This window comes from Nerophis lumbriciformis, linkage group LG01 (assembly GCF_033978685.3).
Source record: "Nerophis lumbriciformis linkage group LG01, RoL_Nlum_v2.1, whole genome shotgun sequence".
Taxonomy (NCBI): Eukaryota; Metazoa; Chordata; class Actinopteri; order Syngnathiformes; family Syngnathidae; genus Nerophis; species Nerophis lumbriciformis.
Window position 1 is genome coordinate 9,061,284 of NC_084548.2, and position 23,570 is coordinate 9,084,853.

Below are 23,570 nucleotides of genomic sequence, written 5' to 3' on the forward strand. Positions count from 1 at the left end.
GGAGGGCGAGTTCTTGGTTTCTTATGTGGGTTTATTGTTAGGCAGTTTCATTAACGTCCTCCCAGCGCGGTAACAACACACAACAACAGCAGTCAAGTCTTCGTCTACCGTAAAGCAGTTCGTCTGCCGTAAACAGCAATGTTGTGACACTTTTAAACAGGACAATACTGCCATCTACTGTACATGCATATGTGACCCACCCATAATGTGTCACATTTTTGTGTTGATTTATTTATTTTATTTTGTGGTTTGAATTCGTTTTTGGAGCTGTCATTACACATTTATCAGTATTCACATTGGTCAGTAGGGGGCAGTAGGGCGTTTCTTCCCAATTGAATGCTATCACCTGCAGACCAGAAGTGTCTTGTCATTCTGATGAGCGCGACCAGTCTGTGAACAATTGAAACGTCCTGTGTGCTTTTTCCTCCTGTATAACAGGTTAGTTTTGGTGAATCAACTCACTGAATAATATCCATGTGATCTTTATAAGTTTAAGTACACATTCTGATGGTGGAGCCTAACTCTAAAGTGTTTGTGAGTTGTAGTTTGTATTTGTGAATGAATCCAGTGCACAGCTGCAGTAATCAATACAAAAAGGCGACGTGAGTACGCAATGTTTATATAGGAACTTCTGATCCTAATTCAGACTCCCAAATTAGAGCTCCCGTTTTCTTATTGATTTTATAATGTATATTTGTATAGTTGATTTGATTTGATTTGAATGTGTGTGTTCTGAAATAGTGACAGAGAATAGAACAAGGATGGACAATTCAACCCTTAACTCAACAATGAGTAGATGAGTGTTATGTGTGTGTGTATATGTGTAAATAAATGAACACTGAAATTCAAGTATTTATTTTATTTATATATATATATATATATATATATATATATATATATATATATATAGCTAGAATTCACTGAAAGTCAAGTATTTCTTATATATATATATCTTAACCACGCCCCCAACCACGCCCCCCACCCCACCCCCGACCACGCCCCCACCCCCCACCTCCCGAAATCGGAGGTCTCAAGGTTGGCAAGTATGGCTAAAAGACTCTCATAATGTTAAAAAAAACATTTTAGAAAGGTAGTAAACTGTTTTTTTACACTATAAACATATTTGATTTATACTTAATGATTCCTACTTCGCAGAAATGCATCTATCACGATCATGTTCTGAACCAATTAACAGCGATAAGCGAGGGCTTACAGTCGCAGTAATTGTGGAGACACACAGACGGAGTAGACTGAAATAACCTTTGTTTCTTCCTACTTCTTTTCGAACACATTTAAAATTTGTTTGTGAAAGTGTAAACCTGATGTTTTGCCATGTAACTTTTTAAGCATGTTTGAATTAAAAGAAACCCAAAATTTGAATTACCGTATTTTTCGGACTATAAGTCGCAGTTTTTTTCATAGTTTGGTGCGACTTATACTCAGGAGCGACTTATGTGTGAAATTATTAACACATTAGCGTAAAATATCAAATAATATTATTTAGCTCATTCACGTAAGAGACTAGACCAGGGGTCAGCAACCCGCGGCTCTTTGATCACTCTGATGCGGCTCAGCTGCATACTTGCCGACCCTCCCGATTTTACCGGGAGATTTCCGGACTTCGGTGCCTCTCGCAGAAAACTCCCGGGATTAATATTCTCTGATTTTCACCCTAACAATGATAATAAGGGCGTGCCATGATAGTACAGCATTTAGCGCCCTGTACAATCTGTACAAACAGCGTGCCAGCCCAGCCTTTTGTTGTATGCATCTTCTACTTGCACACGCAGGTGACAGCAAGGCATACTTGCTCAACAGTCACACAGGTTACACTGACGGTGGCCATTTAAAATAACTTTAAGACTCTTACTAATAATGCGCCACACTTTGAACCAAAACCAAACAAGAATGACGAACACATTTTGGGAGAACATCTGCACCTTAACACAACATAAACACAACAGAACAAATACCCAGAATCCCATGCAACCCTGACTTTTCCGGGCTACATTATACACCCCCGCTACCACCAAACCCCGCCCCCACCCCAACCCTGCTCCCCCACACATCAACCCTTGAGACCCTTGGTTTGTATATAGCACAAAGCAAAAAAAAACTTTGTATGCAGTTATTTCATTTTAAATTTCAAAAGATTTTTGTGGCTCCCATTGTTTTCTTTAATTTGTGAAACTGGTCAAAATGGCTCTTTGAGTGGTAAAGGTTGCTGACCCCTGGACTAGACGTATAAGATTTCATGGGATTTAGCGATTAGGAGTGACGGATTGTTTGGTAAACATATAGCATGTTCTATATGTTATAGTTATTTGAATGACTTACGCCTTACGCCCATACTGGCTCACCTGCACTGGCTTCCTGTGCCCTTAAGATGTGACTTTAAGGTTTTACTACTTACGTATAAAATACTACACGGTCTAGCTCCAGCCTATCTTGCTGATTGTATTGTACCATATGTCCCGGCAAGAAATCTGCTTTCAAAGAACTCCGGCTTATTAGTGATTCCCAGAGCCCAAAAAAAGTCTGCGGGCTACAGAGCGTTTTCTATTGGGGCTCCAGTACTATGGAATGCCCTCCCGGTAACAGTTAGAGATGTTACCTCAGTAGAAGCATTTAAGTCCCTTCTTAAAACTCATTTGTATACTCTAGTCTTTAAATAGCCCCCCTTTTTTAGACTAGTTGATCTGCCGTTTCTTTTCCTTTCTCCTCTGCTCCCCCCTCTCCCTTGTGGAGGGGGAGACACACAGGTCCGGTGGCCATGGATGAAGTGCTGGCTGTCCAGAGTCGGGACCCGGGGTGGACCGCTTGCCTGTGCATCGGTTGGGAACATCTCTGCGCTGCTGACCCGTCTCCGCTCGGGATGGTTTCCTGCTGGTCCCACTATGGACTGGACTCTTACTATTATGTTGGATCCACTATGGACTGTACTCTCACAATATTATGTCAGACTCACTCGACATCCATTGCATTCGGTCTCCCCTAGAGGGGGGGGGGGTTACCCACATATGCGGTCCTCCCCAAGGTTTCTCATAGTCATTCACATCGACGTCCCACTGGGGTGAGTTTTTCCTTGCCCTTATGTGGGCTCTGTACCGAGGATGTCGTTGTGGCTTGTGCAGCCCTTTGAGACACTTGTGATTTAGGGCTGTATAAATAAACATTGATTGATTGATTGATTGAATGACTCTTACCATAATATGTTACGTTAACATACCAGGCACGTTCTCAGTTGGTTATTTATGCCTCAAACAACGTACACTTATTCAGCCTGTTGTTCACTATTCTTTATTTATTTTAAATTGCCTTTCAAATGTCTATTCTTGGTGTTTCCCCCAAAAATGCGACTTATACTCCAGTGCGACTTATATGTTTTTTTTCCCTTCTTTATTATGCATTTTCGGCCGGTGCGACTTATACTCCGGAGCGACTTATACTCCGAATAATACGGTAAACAGTGTTCAAACTAAGTGGGATACTGAAGAAAGATGACTGCAGTCAGACAACATAAAAAAAAATCTTAATGTGGTAAAAATAGCAACAGATGTTAAAGTGGTGTGTTTGTGTAGTTGCATTAGAGATGACAGAATTGTTTCTTCTTACCAGTGTGTGTGAACTGCAGTCTGGGCTGAGATGCTTTCCAGGCCCCTGTTAAGGTGGCTCCGAGGTGGATTAGAAGCACCACTGTCAGCGGCCCACACATCCTCCTCCTCCTTTTCAAACACCCACCGAGCATATAGTCCAAATCTGACGAATTCCAGTTAACTCACAAGTGGCCCAAGTGTCTTGACGATGTGTTCAGGTGCACACGCTGCGGCGCGCACGTGTAGTCCAAAGTGGCGCACTGTAGGAATAAATATATACAAATAAATCCAAAAGGAATGAGAGTCACGAATGTGCTAAATTCAAACAGTCCAAGTGTGCAGGGCGAGAGTCCAAATCCTGAAAATAATTTAGCACTCCTAACAAGCAGTGTAGCAGCACCATCTGTGGGGTATGCGTCTTTGAAATGTGTGTGTGCGTTTGAGTGTGTGTGTGTGTGTGTCGGTGGGTGTCAAGAGATGTGAAGACAATGTATTCCGAGGGGAAAAAAAGAAAACAAAAGTCGTCTCTCCGCTGCCTCCTTACAGCTTGACAGCTCTCTTCTGCGCTGTCTCTCGTCCCAGCTCCTCTCTGCATGTGACTGCTTTCTCTCTCACTCACACTCTCTTTTTCTCACACACACACACAGAAACACACACGCGCAAACACACGCACACGTGTATAGACAAATGGTCACGCCCAATCACAGCTCTGGAAGAGGACAGTTCAAGGTTTCTGTTCATAGCTTGTTCTCAGTATAAAGCAACAACTTTCTTACTTTTTTTGCATGGTGAATGAAAAATTAAAACATTTTCCAACAACACCTTTGACGATGTTAAAGAAGAGTGGGTCACTGAAAAATAAATGATGTTACATTGGAAAAGTTAATGTGATAAGCAGCACACAGTAATACACAAAAACTAGGGATGTCCGATAATGGCTTTTTGCCGATATCCGATATTCCGATATTGTCCAACTCTTTAATTACCGATACCGATATCAACCGATATATACAGTCGTGGAATTAACACATTATTATGCCTAATTTGGACAACCAGGTATGGTGAAGATAAGGTACTTTAAAAAAATAAATAAAATAAAATAAGATAAATAAATTAAAAACATTTTCTTGAATAAAAAAAGAAAGTAAAACAATATAAAAACAGTTACATTGAAACTAGTAATTAATGAAAATGAGTAAAATTAACTGTTAAAGGTTAGTACTATTAGTGGACCAGCAGCACGCACAATCATGTGTGCTTACGGACTGTATCCCTTGCAGACTGTATTGATATATATTGATATATAATGTAGGAACCAGAATATTAATAACAGAAAGAAACAACCCTTTTGTGTGAATGAGTGTAAATGGAGGAAGGTGTTTTGGGTTGGTGCACTAATTGTAAGTGTATCTTGTGTTTTTTATGTTGATTTAATAAAAAAAATAAAATAAAAATAAAAAAAACCAATACCGATAATAAAAAAAATTATACCAATAATTTCCGATATTACATTTTAACGCATTTATCGACATCTCTAACAAAAACTAGGGATGTCCCGTTCCAGGTTTTTGCACTTCCGATCCGATACCGATATTGTTTTTGCATTTCCGATCCCATACCGATACTGACCGATACCGATACTGACCGATACCGACACTGACCTATCCGAGCATGTATTAAAGTTTAAAGTTATTTAGCCTACTTAGTTGTCAGAATCATGTTGAAAAGGGTTTTAGTACTCTTGATAACAACTAGCCAGCTGAATTAGGGGAGTTTGAATAATACACAATGGTTGGTAACAAGAAACTGACCTGTTTATTCAAGGATAAACACAAAATAGACAAAATTATACATGACAAACAGAAATGGCATCATTGAACTAGGGCTGGGCGATATGGCCTTTTTTAATATTGCGATATTTTAAGGCCATATTGCGATACACGATATATATCTCGATATTTTGCCTTAGCCTTGAATGAACACTTGATGCATATAATCACAGCAGTATGATGATTCTATGTGTTTTGATTGATTGATTGAGACTTTTATTAGTAGGTTGCACAGTGAAGTACATATTCCGTACAATTGACCACTAAATGGTAACACCCGAATAAGTTTTTCAACTTGTTTAAGTCGGGGTCCACTTAAATTGATTCATGATACAGATATATACTATCAGATATATACTATCATCATAATACAGTCATCACACAAGATAATCACATTGAATTATTTACATTATTTATAATCCAGGGTGTGGAGGGGGGCGCCGGATGTAAGTGTCAAAAAGACAGCCAAAAGAGTTTGATATGAGAATAAATCTAAAGTTAAATTATAGGGTAGAAATGCACCCATTTGCAGGAAATGTAGTCTTGATTTTCAAAATTTTCTTTCAAGGCTTGCATGTCTACATTAAAACATTCTTCTTCATACTGCATTAATATATTCTACTTTTAAACTTTCATGCAGAGAAGGAAATCACAACTAAAAAAATCACTAATTTTTTCATACGGTGTTGATGTGGAAATTTTTGCCTTGGCATTTTGATGGTGTGGACGTGTGGCACCGAATGGAGATAAGCGTCTCGACAGACGTTACAACATTTGAACAATGATGACGAAAACTGTTTTCTCTGTCGTGTCCGTGTGTCGAAAATTGTTATGCGCTTATTTTTTTATTTGATTTTGTGCGTGGCATAGATTTGCTATGCGCAGAGGACGCTTAAACAGTGCGCAATTGCACAGGCACGCACCTTAGAGGGAGCGTTGCTCGCACTGCTGCGCTAGCATCACAGCTAACGTTAGCCATGCTGCTACCTCTCTGCTCGGGGAGGACGTATACGTATGTGACGTATGACGTGACAGTATGTGACGTATGACGTGACAGTATGTGACGTGTGTAAGAAGGTGCGCTTGCTGTCTGTGAGAGGGAGACACAGGAAAGAGTGAGAAGAGCCTGTCGTGTAATGCCAGCAGCTAAAAGCAACTGCGTGAGAATCCACAGACCTGTGGATGTGTTGAAGGTGTGCTGGAAAATGCGGAACGGAAATTACGGAGCAGCAGAAAAGTGGAATGTATTATTTAAATCGGTGCGTTTGAAAACACGGACCGGAGTTTTTTTCAAAACTGGATCTGGATCGGTATTTTCCCATGCCTTGCTGATACGCAATTTTTGGCAAATATCGGCAGCCGATCCGATCCAAATATCGGATCGGGACATCCCTAACAAAAACGTTACAAAAAGTCAAAGAAAAAGCAATGTTGTGGGATAAATGGTGACATCTTGAATCACGCTGTATGTGAGAGCAAGGCTTTTTTTGTCTCCCAAATTGCAATTTGGCAGGACTGCTTTTTATCACGCTTGTCCTCATTATGATCATAGGTGAGCTGTAGTCCATCCCAGCTAGGGCTGCACGATTTAGAAAAAAAATCTAATTGCGATTTACAATTTTTATATTTTATACATGTAACTGCATAAACAGGCCCTCCAGCGAGTGGTTAAAGCGGCGGGGAAAAATTACAAGGACGATACTCCCAGAGATGAGTGCCATGTACACAACTCGCTACCTAAAGCGAGTACACAACATCCTGAAGGACAGATACCACCCAGCACATGGCCTCTTCAACCTGCTACCCTCTGGAAGGAGGTATAGATCGATTCGCGCCAGGACCACCAGAATGTCTCACAGTCTGTATCCCCAGGCTGTGAGACTGCTAAATGAACAGCCTGCCCCTTTGCTGCCCCGGACCATCTTATTACCTCACTCTTCACCACCTCAATAATTGTGCTCTGGACATTGCATTGCTGCAACATCAACGTAACACCCATCAGACATCTGACTGTTCCCACCCCCACGTCCCTCTTGTCGCGATCTTCCTGACAATGCTAAAATGTAAACTATTGTCAACCTGCACATCAATGCAGTTTCTATGCCGCTGGACAAAGCTCAAACAAAATCTTGTTGTTCATGTACGACTTAAGTGTTATTATGACAATGACAATAAAGGAATTGAATTGAAAACTGTGAAAATAACAAGTGAAGGAAGACACGTTACTTTTAGACTATCAATCAACATATTCTTGTCTCAAGGTGCCACACATTAGAACAAAATGCAATATTTTACTGTTGAATTGCTTAACATAGTACTGTAAGTGAAAGGTAAATAACTTTGTTATCCTCAATAAATAAACAAAAAAATAAAATGGACTCACTTCTGTAAACAAAGATTTACCTTAAATAAATATTGAATATCTTAAAGTACATTTCTTTCCCAGTTGGAACAATGAGGTTGGGCGTTGTCTTTTTGTTTATTGCCATGTAAGTGCTCACAGCATTCACACTCTGTGTTGCTAGGACCATATTGACTGAAATATTACCACAACGGGACATGTGGCTTTGTAATTATATATTTTTTTCCCTCCTAAATTTTGTTTACCGTATTTTTCGGAGTATAAGTCGCTCCGGAGTATAAGTCACACCAGCCGAAAATGCATAATAAAGAAGGAAAAAAACATATAAGTCGCATTTTTGGGGGAAATTTATTTGATAAAAGCCAACACCAAGAATAGACATTTGAAAGGCAATTTAAAATAAATAAAGAATAGTGAACAACAGGCTGAATAAGTGTACGTTATATGAGGCATAAATAACCAACTGAGAACGTGCCTGGTATGTTAACATAACATATTATGGTAAGGGTCATTCAAATAACTATAACATATAGAACATGCTATACGTTTACCAAACAATCTGTCACTCCTAATCGCTAAATCCCATGAAATCTTATACGTCTAGTCTCTTACGTGAATGAGCTAAATAATATTATTTGATATTTTACGCTAATGTGTTAATAATTTCACACATAAGTCGCTCCTGAGTATAAGTCGCACCCCCGGCCAAACTATGAAAAAAACAGACTTATAGTCCGAAAAATACGGTACTTTGCAGAACTTCTCAGTGGCGATTGGCGAGTAGCGAGTCTGTGCTTTCTGTGTTTGTAAAGCTGCTGCCCAGCTCTCCGCCCACAGAGACAAAGATTGTGTACGACTGAAAAGAGGGCCACTCTGTTCAGTTAATTCTACTGTTAAATAAACGCGTTCAGGTGCTGAGACCGATGGACAGAGTAAGACGTCTTTCTCGGTGTTTGAAGCGAGAGACCAACACACGCGAGGCTCAACAATTGTGCTTGGCGAAGAGGTCTGTCATTTTAAATCCAGATGACAGCAGAGAAAAACAAACTCAGCCTTTTGCAGTTACGTAATCACACTAATTAAAACCTTGATGTCGATACAACGTCCATTAATCATGCAGCTCTAATCCCAGCTGACTTAATACGATCACAGGGCACACGGACAAACATTCATTATTTTTCTGTACCACTTCAGCATTTCGGGTGAGCTGACTTGGGCGAAAGGTGGGGACCTCGACAATTATTTCCAGACTATATTTTTCCCCACGCTTTAAACCATGCGCGCTTTATACAATGCTGCGACTAATTTATGGATTTTTCCGGGTTCACATGCCACGAATAAATTTTGCCTTCGGCACATCGGACTAATGAAATGCCAAACAGGTCACGATGGACCAATGCAATTGTTCACATTAAATCAAACGCATTCACACAACCGTTCAGTCAGATGCTGAGACCCATGGACAGAGTGGATTCACCCTTATCAAGACAAAATGCACACGACACAACCCCAAAGCAGAAAGCGATCAACCCGGCCCTCGAAAAATAAACAGCCAGCGTACGGAACGGAACGGAACGGAAATCCACCACCACCAAGGGGGGGGCCCTGAAAGGCTGGACTGCCAAGCACAGAAAAAGAAGGTGCAAGTCCGTAGAGGGCGAAGACTGCGCTCTCTGGTAGGTTGTATGTCGTGTTACAGGCACGGTCTTTTGTTAAATTTGTGAAAGAACACAAGCGTCCGTGTAAATATTTCATATTGTAATGTGTACCCCTCAAATGATAGTTGTGTGTGGCCAATATAAGTACCGTATTTTTCGGACTATAAGTCGCAGTTTGTGAAATTATCAACACATTACTGTAAAATATCAAATAATATTATTTAGCTCATTCACGTAAGAGACTAGACGTATAAGATTTCATGGGATTTAGCGATTAGGAGTGACAGATTGTTTGGTAAACGTATAGCATGTTCTATATGTTATAGTTATTTGAATGACTCTTACCATAATATGTTACGTTAACATACCAGGCACGTTCTCAGTTGGTTATTTATGCCTCATATAACGTACACTTATTCAGCCTGTTGTTCACTATTCTTTATTTATTTTAAATTGCCTTTCAAATGTCTATTCTTGGTGTTGGGTTTTATCAAATACATTTCCCCCAAAAATGCGACTTATACTCCAGTGCGACTTATATATGTTTTTTTTCCTTCTTTATTATGCATTTTCGGCCGGTGCGACTTATACTCCGGAGCGACTTATACTCCAAAAAATACGGTACAAAATAAAATTTGTCCGAAAATTAAGTGGGTGTGGCTTATATTTAGGTGCGCTCCAAAGACCGGAAAATACAGTAGATGAAAAACATTATTTCTCAGACCAATGGACATTTTAGAGAGTCTGATTAACCTAACATGAATATGTTTCATATCCGAATCATGATTTTTAAATAAGCCGATTCTAAATCAATTCACAATTCCCAAGAACATATATATATATATATATATATATATATATATATATATATATATATATATATATATATATATATATTTTTTTTTTTTTTTTTTTTTTTTTTTTTTTTTAAATAATCAATTCTTAAGACATTGTTTGGCTTACTTATAGCATGTATACGTCCTACATTAGAAGCCAAGACGAGCTTTAGTAACGTGTTTTGACACAGGTGTTTATACCAAGTAATATATTGTGAGAATTGGTTTGAATAGAGAATTGTGTTCAATCGGAAATAATTTCTGAATCACATCCCTAACATTCACACTTTTTTAGTATCGTTAAATGGCTACTAAAGAACATCATACAGTTGTTCAAATTCTGTGTCTATACCAGGGGTCGGCAACCCAAAATGTTGAAAGAGCCATATTGGACCAAAAATACAAAAAAAAATCTGTCTGGAGCCACAAAAAATTAAAAGCCATATTACATACAGATAGTGTGTCATGAGATATAAATTGAATTAAGAGGACTTAAAGGAAACTAAATGACCTCAAATATAGCTACAAATGAGGCATTATGATGCAATATGTACATATAGCTAGCCTAAATAGCATGTTAGCATCGATTAGCTTACAGTCATGCAGTGATCAAATATGTCTGATTAGCACTCCACACAAGTCAATAACATCAACAAAACTCACCTTTCATGCACAACCTTAAAAGTTTAGTGTACAAAATGAGACAGAAAAAGAAGTGGCATAAAACACGTCCTAGAAAGTTATACATGTAAACAAACTACGGTGAGTTCAAGGACCGCCAAAATTAGTAGGACAAAACGGGGCTCGCCAAATACTCGAATCAGTGAAGCATGTTTAATATAAACAGTGTGCTTTATAACAATTAGGGAGGTTTGTGTCATGTTTGTCCTACAGAAACCATATTAAAACAAAAAATAGATTGTTTTCCCCTCATCTTTTTCCATTTTTCATACATTTCTGAAAAAGCTCCAGAGCCACTAGGGCGGCGCTAAAGAGCCGCATGCGGCTCTAGAGCCGCGGGTTGCCGACCCCTGGTCTAGACCGTGATGTAAGTCAAGTTTCAGGGACAGCGTGGCGCAGTGGGAGAGTGGCCATGCGCAACCCGAGTGTCCCTGGTTCAATCCCCACCTAGTACCAACCTCGTCATGTCCGTTGTGTCCTGAGCAAGACACTTCACCCTTGCTCCTGATGGGTGCTGGTTAGCGCCTTGCATGGCAGCTCCCTCCATCAGTGTGTGAATGTGTGTGTGAATGGGTAAATGTGGAAGTAGTGTCAAAGCGCTTTGAGTACCTTGAAGGTAGAAAAGCGCTATACAAGTACAACCCATTTATTATTATTTATTTAGTATAAGTCGGATCTAATACTTAACCACTTGAAAAACTTAAACAATGCAATTAATAAATACAATAATAAAAAGGAGCCATATGTAATAATTCCATGTCAAGTCATTGTTAAATGGCCCTGATTTTTCAAAAGGCAGTAATAAATCATGTTCTTTTCGAATACCTCTATAACTGATAACGGTAGTTCAGCCAGGATATGCTCATTTAAAAATTAGATTTACAGCCCCGAAATCTTGTTATTGTTTTCATTTCGATGTCCCGCCCTCTACCGTTTGACCAATTATAAAGTCCGTGAGTGTGTCACATCCAGGTTGCCAGTTACGCACCGCCACCTTCGCCTGGCTACTGCCACTGGTAAAGTTACTAAACATGTCAGAACCTTAGTAAATCTAAAAGGCGTCGTTATGATTCTCAACTTATTCAAAGAGGATTTGTATCAGAATTTTGACCGTGATTGCAGTACCATTTCTTGCCACATTATTACATATGGCACCTTTAAATGAAAACGTAAAAAAACATTTGTATTTTCTTAAAATATTGTTCCAGGTTTGTCTGGAAGTGTACAGTAGGGAAGGGATTCATAAGGCCCCATCCCTGGGTCGATCTCGTGTAAGAAGAAGAGGGGGGGCAATGCAGCCTGCTGAAAATGATGAAAAACGCTACTCTACATAGCAACTGACGCTGTGGTCGAAGTTGGAATTGTTTGTAACCACAGAACGTCGTAAACCGAGGACTGCCTGTAAATGTTTAAAGACGAAGCTATGTGTTATTATTGGTATATAGTTATTAACATTTCATCTTTTTTGTTTTCCATTGTTCCGTAAAACAAGTCAATTTGTTCGATTTAGAGCATTGTTCCTTAACCATAGGGCCGTGGCTGCCAAAAAAATATCTGCGTCTCAGCTGTGGTTCGTATAGGGAGCAGCACCGCTCAGTTGTACTACACGTTTCCACCACTTGTGGCAGTAATGACAATATAAAAGTACAAGTCATAGAGAACCAGAATCAGTTTTATGTATGTTTAACACGCAAGGAAAATGACCTGTTTCTTAAGAGCAAAAATTATGACTAAAGTGTTGAATCTGTTTATTTAAGCATCATTATTATAATTGTTATATATTATTAATTTAGTTAGAATATATTTATTTTAGCACTGTGAAATTGTATGTAAGTTTATTTTTCATCAGTTTGTATAAGTCACGTTTTTTGCAATATATTTGATTAGTATTTATGTTTTTGATAAGCCTGCTCCAAGTCTCGATAATCATAATCTTTGTGATTAACACATGGTTCTATATCATTTGACAAGGTTTAACTTTATCATGTTAAACTTTAAGTAGGTTAGATATGACTATTGAATATGATTAAAATCAAGAGTATTACTAATTCCAGTGTTAATATTTCAGTGGGCCCCGGGCCCTTCTGCAGTGGAAAAAGTTGGGCCCCAAGGTCAAAAAGGTTGAGAACCTCTGATATACAGAGTGTCCAATTAGCCCAGTGCTTTTCAAAGAGTGGGGCAGGTCCCCCGAGGGAGGCACGGTGCAACCTCCAGGAACATGCTTTATTAGTATCATGCAGTATCAAGCTTCAAACCATGCTTCGAAAAGCTGTGCACTGCAAAACGTGCTCATTGAAGCTGACGTCTTTATTTTCATTAAAAAAAAAGAAAAAAGAAAAACGGAACAAAGTGTTTCATTTATTTTAGTTTTGTAAGTTGGAGTGTTTTAAAATATTGGGCTCCTGAGCAATGTTCCCTCTAATTTTTCATGTGTGAGCAAATGCAAAAACTCCCTGAGCATTCAGTGGAGCCCATGTGAGCAACATCAGACGTGCACACTGTGGTTACACCAGCAGCACACATGTCCCAAACCTGACTAAATAAGTTCAATCTCCATCCATCCATCCATTTTCTACCGCTTGTCCCTTTCGGGGTCGCTGGAGCCTATCTCAGCTGCATTCGGGCGGAAGGCGGTGTACACCCTGGACAAGTCCCCACCTCATCGCAGGGCCAACACAGATAGACAGACAACATTCTCTTATTATTATAATCAAATGACAGCAGTCATTTCCATTTCTAATATAAGTGTTTAGGCCCACTTCCAATGACAATAACAAAAAATATTGTTTTTCATGAACTGTGTACTTGTATTGTTTGTCTGGGTGGAGGTCCTGCTTTGGAAATAATTTGTACCCCTTTCAGACATTGCATTTAGTTCCCATTAAAACATTCACATGTTGCACAATGAGATGTAAGCAGGGGATCATGTGTATGTACACAACTTCTTGTTTGTAAAAAATATATTTTTATTAGTATTTATTTAATATACTAACAGCATTTCATGTTTAATATTTATAAATTAAGATTCCTAATAAATGACACTAGAATAAGCACACATTTGATTGGTAAATCATAGTGTAACGACCTGGAATGACACTTCATGTGTGGTGTTGGAGTTGTCCGACTTTTTGTGTGGCTATAAACGCATCACTGGCTAAGTGCCATATGTGCATGTGTTGGCGCAAGTGACAAAGAGCGAGCGGCTGCTGTTGATATAACAAAGTTTCTTTTGGTCTGGTTTGTACTGCAGAAAATGACCAGTTTTGCTAGATATCTTTTTTTTTACTAATGTTTTGGTGATGTATTTATGGCCGACAAAGAGTTTTGCTCAGTAAAGTCCATCCATCCATCCATTTTCTACCGCTTATTCCCTTTTGGGGTCGCGGGGGGCACTGGAGCCTATCTGAGCTACAATCGGGCGGAAGGCGGTGTACACCCTGGACAAGTCGCCACCTCATCGCAGGGCCAACACAGATAGACAGACAACATTCACACTCACATTCACACACTAGGGCCAATTTAGTGTTGCCAATCAACCTATCCCCAGGTGCATGTCTTTGGAAGTGGGAGGAAGCTGGAGTACCGGGAGGGAACCCACGCAGTCACGGGGAGAACATGCAAACTCCACACAGAAAGATCCCGAGCCCGGGATTGAACCCAAGACTACTCAGGACCATTGTATTGTGAGGCAGATGCACTAACCCCTCTACCACCGTGCTGCCCTGCTCAGTAAAGTGATCGATGGAATTCATGTCCTCAAAGCGTCTCGACAGACGTTACAATATTTGAACAATGATGACGAAAACTGTTTTCTCTGTTGTGTCCCGAAAATTGTCATGCGCTTATTTTTTTATTTGATTTTGTGCGTGGCATAGATTTGCCGTGCGCAGAGGACGCTTGAGCAGTGCGCAATTGCACAGGCGCGCACCTTAGAGGGAACGTTGCTCCTGAGTTAATGTCGCTGATCAATTTGGATGCATAACATTTTATTGAGTTTATTTAATTTTATTTTCCAGTATGAGATGGTTCAAGTTTAAATAAGGACTTAATTTGTTTTTTTCAGGCACATTTATGTACTTTAAATATATTCCATTGCAGACTAAAAAACAATGTCCATAAAGTTATTCTTTGTTGTAAGTTGATCTATATTTTAGTTGTGTTTTATTTAAAGGGGAACAGTATCACCAGACCTATGTAAGCGTCAATATATACCTTGATGTTGCAGAAAAAAGACCATATATTTTTTTAACCGATTTCCGAACTCTAAATGGGTGAATTTTGGCAAATTAAACGCCTTTCTATTATTCGCTCTCGGAGCGATGACGTGTCACATCGGGAAGCAATCCGCCATTTTCTCAAACACATTACAAACACCGAGTCAAATCAGCTCTGTTATTTTCCGTTTTTTCGACTGTTTTCCGTACCTTGGAGACATCATGCCTCGTCGGTGTGTTGTCGGAGGGTGTAACAACACGAACAGGGACGGATTCAAGTTGCACCAGTGGCCCAAAGATGCAAAAGTGGCAAGAAATTGGACGTTTGTTCCGCACACTTTACCGACGAAAGCTATGCTACGACAGAGATGGCAAGAATGTGTGGATATCCTGCGACACTCAAAGCAGATGCATTTCCAACGATAAAATCAAAGAAATCTGTTGCCAGACCCCCAGGAAAAGAGAGCGGATGAGGGTATGTCTACAGAATATATTAATTGATGAAAACTGGGCTGTCTGCACTCTCAAAGTGCATGTTGTTGCCAAATGTATTTCATATGCTGTAAACCTAGTTCATAGTTGTTAGTTTCCTTTAATGCCAAACAAACACATACCAATCGTTGGTTAGAAGGCGATCGCCGAATTCGTCCTCGCTTTCTCCCGTGTCGCTGACTGTCGTGTCGTTTTCGTCGGTTTCGCTTGCATACGGTTCAAACCGATATGGCTCAATAGCTTCAGTTTCTTCTTCAATTTCGTTTTCGCTACCTGCCTCCACACTACAACCATCCGTTTCAATACATGCGTAATCTGTTGAATCGCTTAAGCCGCTGAAATTCGAGTCTGAATCCGAGCTAATGTCGCTATAAACTTGCTGTTCTATCCGCCATGTTTGTTTGTATTGGCATCACTATGTGACGTCACAGGAAAATGGACGGGTGTTTATAACGATGGTTAAAATCAGGCACTTTGAAGCTCTTTTTAGGGATATTGCGTGATGGGTAAAATTTTGAAAAAAACTTCGAAAAATAAAATAAGCCACTGGGAACTGATTTTTAATGGTTTTAACCCTTCTGAAATTGTGATAATGTTCCCCTTTAATGTTAATAAAGATACAATGTTATGCAGAGGTGTACTTAGAACAATTATATAGACCAATGACACCATTGAGTGGCGGCGGAGAGTGGGGGGGCAGGGCACAAAATGTTTTCTTATTCCTAGGGCGGGCATAACCGAAAATAACTGAGAAGCACTTAATTAGTCTAACATGCTTCTTTTGGGATGTGGGAAAAAAAGTACAGGAGTACCCTGACAAAATTCCCACGCGCTAGTAGGACATCCAAACTCAACAGGGCGATTCAAACCAGGACCTGTGAGGCAGACATGCTAACCACTAGACCAACGTGCTGACCCTTTTTGAATTGAATAAAAGTGTTTTTCTCATTATGTCGCATGTCTGCGGCTAACCCAAATGCAATCATTAAAACCTGTGCCTGCTTTTCTGCTGCTGTTATTTCCATTAGATGGCGGCGCATAGTAGGGGCGCGGTGGGGCAGCAGCAGCAGCACGTGGCGTAATTTTTTCAGGTTCAATCAAAGGCTAGCAGGGACAATTTATACAATTCTCTGGGATGAATAATTAATTTAGGTTGCGTACCAATGAACAAGTATGGTATGCTCTATCTCTACATGGAGTTCTGATCCCCAATGATTTATTCAGCACACTTGTTTGCTGTATTATAATTAGGGCTTGCTAGTTCCTCCAAAATATGACCTATTCTGTAATTAAATGTGGTGTTTACACAATCCCATAGAACATTTAATTGATCCCTGCTTATGCCTGCTCAATATGAATGAAATACATTTGATGCAACAGTGGCTGGAGATGCCGCCTACTGTGTGACGCCTCCTCCTGTGATGGAAGTGAGTACTGAAGCACATGTTTTAATCATCACCATTAAATGCTGCACTTGCTTGTCTCACCAAAGTGCCCTTAAATCAGCACATGTTTGCATCAGATGCTGTTTACACAAGTTACTCTTGGCTGCCTTCAATTACAAACGACTGGTGGTGCTTCGCAATATAATTAGATCCAAATACAACATCTGTATCGCATAGTCTGTGTTAACAAAGATAATATAAATGCTGGGTCCTGAATGAGGTGTTTATTTTGAGATGTGTTCACTATTGTGGTTATAAATCAAAGTGATATTTTTTCAATTATTTTTACTATGCTTTACTGTATATTAAAAATAGCAAATTGACTCACTAAAATTATCTTTTTTTGGTTGTATTTATTGAAATCATAATATTTTTCATTGTTTTGTTTTAATCATTTTTCCCACTTATTTAAAATGCTGACTTAGTATTTGAATGTGGTGTCCTAGAATGATTCACTTAGCAATTTAGATTATTTAGCCATCTTTATAATTGTGCTTTTCCACTAATAACTTTCTTCAGGCTTCTAATTGGCTGAAACTCCCTTACATGAGAATATGTGTAACTCTCTGTTGTTCTGGCATGTGCAATAAAAAAGCACTGTTAGTAAGGTCAAACAAAATTTTTTTTTTTTTAAATAGCTGTTTATGTGGGGTATACAGTAGTGCTCTAACAATATATTAATGTCATATCACCGTTCGTGTGCCCAAAATTGTCACCATTATTGTGATCAAGGTTTTTATTATTAGCACTGTATTGTTGAATGTGCTCAAAAAGTACTTGTATACACACTGGGATCTTTGAACCAGGATACATTGATATATACTGTATTTTTTTTTTAAAGGTTAAAGATACCTCTTTTTAAATCAGGCTTTTACTGAACATTTTAAACTCTTAGGTTCTCAATTTATATTCTGTTGATTTTATGTTATTTATTGCCATTATTATTATTACTATTATTCTCACTATTTTATTTATTTATTTATTTATTCATTATTCATATTTTCCTATATATACACCAGAGCTGTTAAATGGTAAAAAAAAATATCAGATTTATCCCATTTTGGAATTTGGATTAATCACATGTGATTACTCGCTATCATAATTATAATTTGCTTACAATAAGACCCCAATATTTGAACAAAATTTACACAAATGCAATTTTACTGCCAGAATGTCGTCCAACAACGTTTTTAAATGTTTTACTTAAATGCAATGTCATTTATTTGCACAAAACTTGGTAACAGTTTTATCTAAAGTTTTTTCAGGCTGTAGTTTGGAGTGAAATTTGCCAGCGAGCACACCAGCCAGAGTCTCCTTACTCATGTCTGATGTATGCATTGATCTGATCACTGACCGTATAGAAGTTTGGGTAAAAGAGCTAATAAATTGCATGATTAATCTAAGCGTGTTCACGATTAAAGCAATATTATTTTGTGATTAATCTCGAGTCAACTCATAAATTCTGACAGTATTTTTTTTAAATGATTTGTAGATCCTCAGTGCCATGCCTGGTCTTGTTATTGTCAATATTGCTTTGTGCGCATGCATGTGTTTTTGTTTTGTTTCGTTTTGTTTTTTTGGTGTAGAGCACTTTGTGTTGCAACTTGCGTGTGCATGAAGAGTGTTATATAAATAAACTTTGATTGATTGGAGTTTCATTTCTAATACATTAATGTCTTGTATTCATGCCAAAATTTAAAATAGCCAGCGCACAGCTGCTTTTCTATGAGATGAGCATGTGAGTTCTTCAAAGTGCGCTAATCAAACAAGGTTTTACGATACTTCAAATTTGAAACGCTAATACTAATAGTCAGGAATTTCACAGTTTACCTTTACTTCGGTAATTATTACATTCTTCGGAGACAGTTATATCAGGGGTGCTCATTACGTCGATCGCGAGCTACCGGTCGATCGCGGAGGGTGTGTCAGTCGATCACCAGCCAGGCATTAAAAAAATAGTCCTAAAAATGAGCGATCATAAATCTTCACTATGACGTCACTTTTGTCACTTGATTGACATTCACGGCACTCGAGGGTCTTCTTAAATGACGCTGGCTGCTGCCAGCTCATTAAAATTACCGACTGGAAGGCGAGAAACACTTTATTTCAACAGACTCTGGCGCCGTACCTGTCGTCAAAACTCCAAAGACCGACTGCACAGTTGCACAGTTGCGCTAACAAAATAAGAGTCTCAGAAAGCTGGCGTGCACAAGCTAGCAAGCTACGGAGTTTGCCGACAATGTATTTCTTGTAAAGTGTATACAAAGGAGTACGGAAGCTGGACAAATAAGATGCCAAAAACCAACCACTTTCATGTGGTATTGGACAGAAAGGAGGACTTTTTTTCTCCTCCATTCGAAAATGCGGACGTTTTTAGCACCACTGTCTGATTCCTATCAATGCAAGTCATCAGAATCAGGTAATACACCAACTTATATTCTTGTCTTCATGAAAGAAAGGAATCTATATGTGTTAAACATGCCTGTATTATCTTTAAACACCTTAACTTGTTAACAATATTAACTATATGTGTTAAACATGCCTGCATTATCTTTAAACACCTTTAACTTATTAACAATATTAACTATATGTGTTAAACATGCTTGTATTATCATTAAACACCTTTAACTTGTTAACAATATTAACTATATGTGTTAAACATGCTTGTATTATCTTTAAACACCTTTAACGTATTAATAATATTAACTATATGTATTAAACATGCTTGTATTATCATTAAACACCTTTAACTTGTTAACAATATTAACTATATGTGTTAAACATGCCTGCATTATCTTTAAACACCTTTAACTTATTAACAATATTAACTATATGTATTAAACATTCTTGTATTATCATTAAACACCTTTAATTTATTAACAATATTAACTATATGTATTAAACATGCTTGTATTATCATTAAACACCTTTAACTTGTTAACAATATTAATTATATGTATTAAACATGCTTGCATTATCTTTAAACACCTTTAACTTGTTAACAATATTATATCAGCACCACTGTCTGATTCCAATCAATGCAAGTCATCAGAATCAGGTAATACACCAACTTATATTTTTTGTCTTCATGAAAGAAAGGAATCTATATGTGTTAAACATGCTTGTATTATCTTTAAACACCTTTAACTTATTAACTATATGTGTTAAACATGCTTGTATTATCTTTAAACACCTTTAACTTATTAATAATATTAACTATATGTATTAAACATGCTTGTATTATCATTAAACACCTTTAACTTGTTAACAATATTAACTATATGTATTAAACATTCTTGTATTATCATTAAACACCTTTAATTTATTAACAATATTAACTATATGTATTAAACATGCTTGTATTATCATTAAACACCTTTAACTTGTTAACAATATTAATTATATGTATTAAACATGCTTGCATTATCTTTAAACACCTTTAACTTGTTAACAATATTAACTATATGTATTAAACATACTTGTATTATCATTAAACACCTTTAATTTATTAACAATATTAACTATATGTATTAAACATTATTGTATTATCATTAAACACCTTTAATTTATTAACAATATTAACTATGTGTTAAACATGATTGCATTATCATTAAACACCTTTAATTTATTAACAATATTAACTATATGTGTTAAACATGCTTGCATTATCATTAAACACCTTTAACTTATTAACAAAAACATATATTTCATAAATAAGTAAATATAAATTATATATATGAATGAGGTAGATCCCCACGACTTGATCAATTGAAAAGTAGCTCGCCTGCAGAAAAAGTGTGAGCACCCCTGAGTTATATTATCTGGAATTGTAAAACGTAATCAAAGGCACACGGATTCATTGGCTTTGGCTTTTGTGATGCATCTCAACTTCATTAATGCAAAAAACTGCAACAGTTTATCTTAAAATCAGTACCTCAGACATTGGTGCTTTTTCTGGAAGAGCTCCAACAATAGCATGAAAGTCCAGTTGTCGTGTACATCATGTATCTGAGGAAAAAGAGAGAGATTTAGATATTTTAACTGGCAGCTTAGGGTCATCACAGCGGCATAATTTGTGACCTGGCCAGCGGGGCCTCTTAATTACAACAGAAAACTCTCCCTGCTATCTGGAACAAAAAGCCTCTGATTTTCTCGCTGACAAGTGACATCCGTTAGTCAACTGGTGTGTGAGCTCTGGCTGTGGAGATCATTACCGGCCTCACATCTCGCCGATCCCGTCGGGCATGAAGCGCACAGACACTAGTGCGTACACTGGTGGGCCCTGTGTTGCATGGATTGAGTGCGAACGCTGCGGTTAATGAGCCTTTATTGTCACCGAGTTGTTCTGTTTGTTCAGAAGCAGGAGGTTTGTGTCTCCGCTTTGGGCTGATATCAAACCCAAAGTATCCACCTTGATTATGTAAGCTTATTAAGTGGCAGTACAACACTAACGGTTACCAAGAAAGTTAACAAATAAATGTCACAATTACAAGTTAAACTTTGTATTTCTTTTTACTCACTTTGTTCTGTCTGGCACACACAGCATCATTTCATCTCTCGTATCTCTAACTGACCCTTGTTCTTCTACTCTCCTTTCTTCCTTGTCCCCTATTTCTGCTCGTTCCTGTCCCTACAGGCCAAACTAAGACAAAGCATATCGCCACTTGGAATTCAACAGCATTTATTTATTACTATCTCCGCCATGATGTTATGTATTCGACTGGGTTAGTTCAATAGTTAGTTAGCTCAATGTTTCCCACACATTCATTTATTTGTGGCGGCCCGCCACGAAAAAAGAATTACGTCCGCCACAAATGGATTTTTCGGCTTTTGACTCGCTCGACCGCTCATAAAAGCAATGGGACTCTGTCTGTGAATGTACCTTGTAGTTACAACTCCGGTGCAGTAGGTGGCGGTAGCCTACTATGCATTGTAACTCCGCCAATAGCACTTAATTCACCTGGTGGGCCAGAAGAAGAAGAAGAAGACTAAGACGAAGAAGACGAAGAAGACGAAGACGAAGACGGACGGACGGACGGGATCAAAATACGAGGGTAATATAGGTTATGGTAGATAGGTTATAGCTGCATCGCTCGCGGCTCGTCATATATTTAACGTTAATCCGCGATTTCACCGAGCGTTTCACTGACGGTGAGCAGCCTGACGCTGCTTCATTAACACCGCCGCTGTTTGACTCGGGGTCCGGGGCAGACGCACGTAATAACAATCACCTGTTTTCATACCGACGAGCTAACGTGTCCAGGTTATAACCCTGTTGTCAATAAACACACGTGGAGACGGTGCTTCAGATACTACATTAATACTCAAGCTAAAATGTCCACTGTCCACTGCAGCATGTGAATGCAATGAAAATAATAAAATCTGAGCCAACCAGCTGTTAAAATGTTGTCCAGGTTAATGTTTTGGCCATTAAAGGTCCTTCATTTCAAGATTTCAACTGTGATCGGGCTTTAAACAGGTGGCTGACCTGTTCAGATGGGTGTAACTGCTACTGGTCAAATAATGGGAAATAGCATTTAATTTTACATGTATGCAATGCCATTTAAATGTAATTATAGATAATAATAATAATAAATACTGTGTAGTGTTGTAAATAGTCAACGGGAAGGATTTTAGTAAGATATAAGCCATGAGCACTACACAGCCAGAAAAAAACCTAGGCAGGACAAGTAAAAATATTGGGGCAAGTAGATTTGAGAAGTCGGGCAAGTAGAAAAATTAGGGCGGAGGGAACAGGTGAGACTCAGCAAACACTGAAAAATAAAGCAGGGTCAGATCAGAAATGCACTTTTCTCATGAAAAGGGTCCTAATTTATATTCTTATGTGCCTTATAGAGAGGACCACGACAAAACATACACCTCTGCCTCTGTTTCACTTTATGTTGCGGGTAAATAATATGGTTGTAGTAGTAGGCTAAAGTTAAATTATTTAGTATGCACTAATTAAAGGGGCAGAGCTTTAAGAGACATTTTAGCTTTTATATTTTATAAGATATATTTTTTGTAACAACCACAATTAATAAATATATTTCAGTGAATAACTAATTGATCAAATCTGTATATAAATATGTACATAAAGTGTTGTAATTATATTCCAACTCCGCGTTCTTCTTGGTCATCGCCGCTGCCGCTGCCGCCGCCACCCCCCACCCCCGACCACACCACCACAAATAGATGCCTGCCCTGTGGGAAACACTGTAGCTAGCTAGAAAACATAAATCAAAAAGTTATGGCCGGATTTGGATGTCCAAAATGGGTTAAGGAACAAGTGACTAGATTGATCTGGATCATTTCTACTACGTTACCTTACAAGGCTGAACTTCTCTAGCCTAAAAAGAGTGGATGACTGAAAAGATTGTGATATTTAGATATACGCTGGCTGTAGGGTGACCAGGTGTCCGGATTTAGGCCGGACAGTCCGGATTTTTAATGCCCT

The 23,570-nt window shown here is 38.4% G+C and overlaps 1 protein-coding gene and 1 long non-coding RNA gene across 2 annotated transcripts in view; one reads left to right on the forward strand and one right to left on the reverse strand.

Moving 5' to 3' along the window:
* Positions 1-23,570, forward strand: part of LOC133615792 (uncharacterized) — a 517,593-nt gene that overhangs the window by 365,313 nt on the left and 128,710 nt on the right. The window lies entirely within an intron of this gene.
* The window catches only part of sema3h (sema domain, immunoglobulin domain (Ig), short basic domain, secreted, (semaphorin) 3H), a 229,400-nt gene that overhangs the window by 192,203 nt on the left and 13,627 nt on the right, over positions 1-23,570 (reverse strand). The window contains exons 2-3 of the mRNA XM_061974468.1: positions 21,048-21,121; positions 3,616-3,856 (exon numbers count right to left, since the gene is read on the reverse strand). Coding sequence (XP_061830452.1) covers positions 3,616-3,748 — 133 coding nt within the window. The 5' untranslated portion in view covers positions 3,749-3,856; positions 21,048-21,121. The remainder of the gene's footprint in view (positions 1-3,615; positions 3,857-21,047; positions 21,122-23,570) is intronic.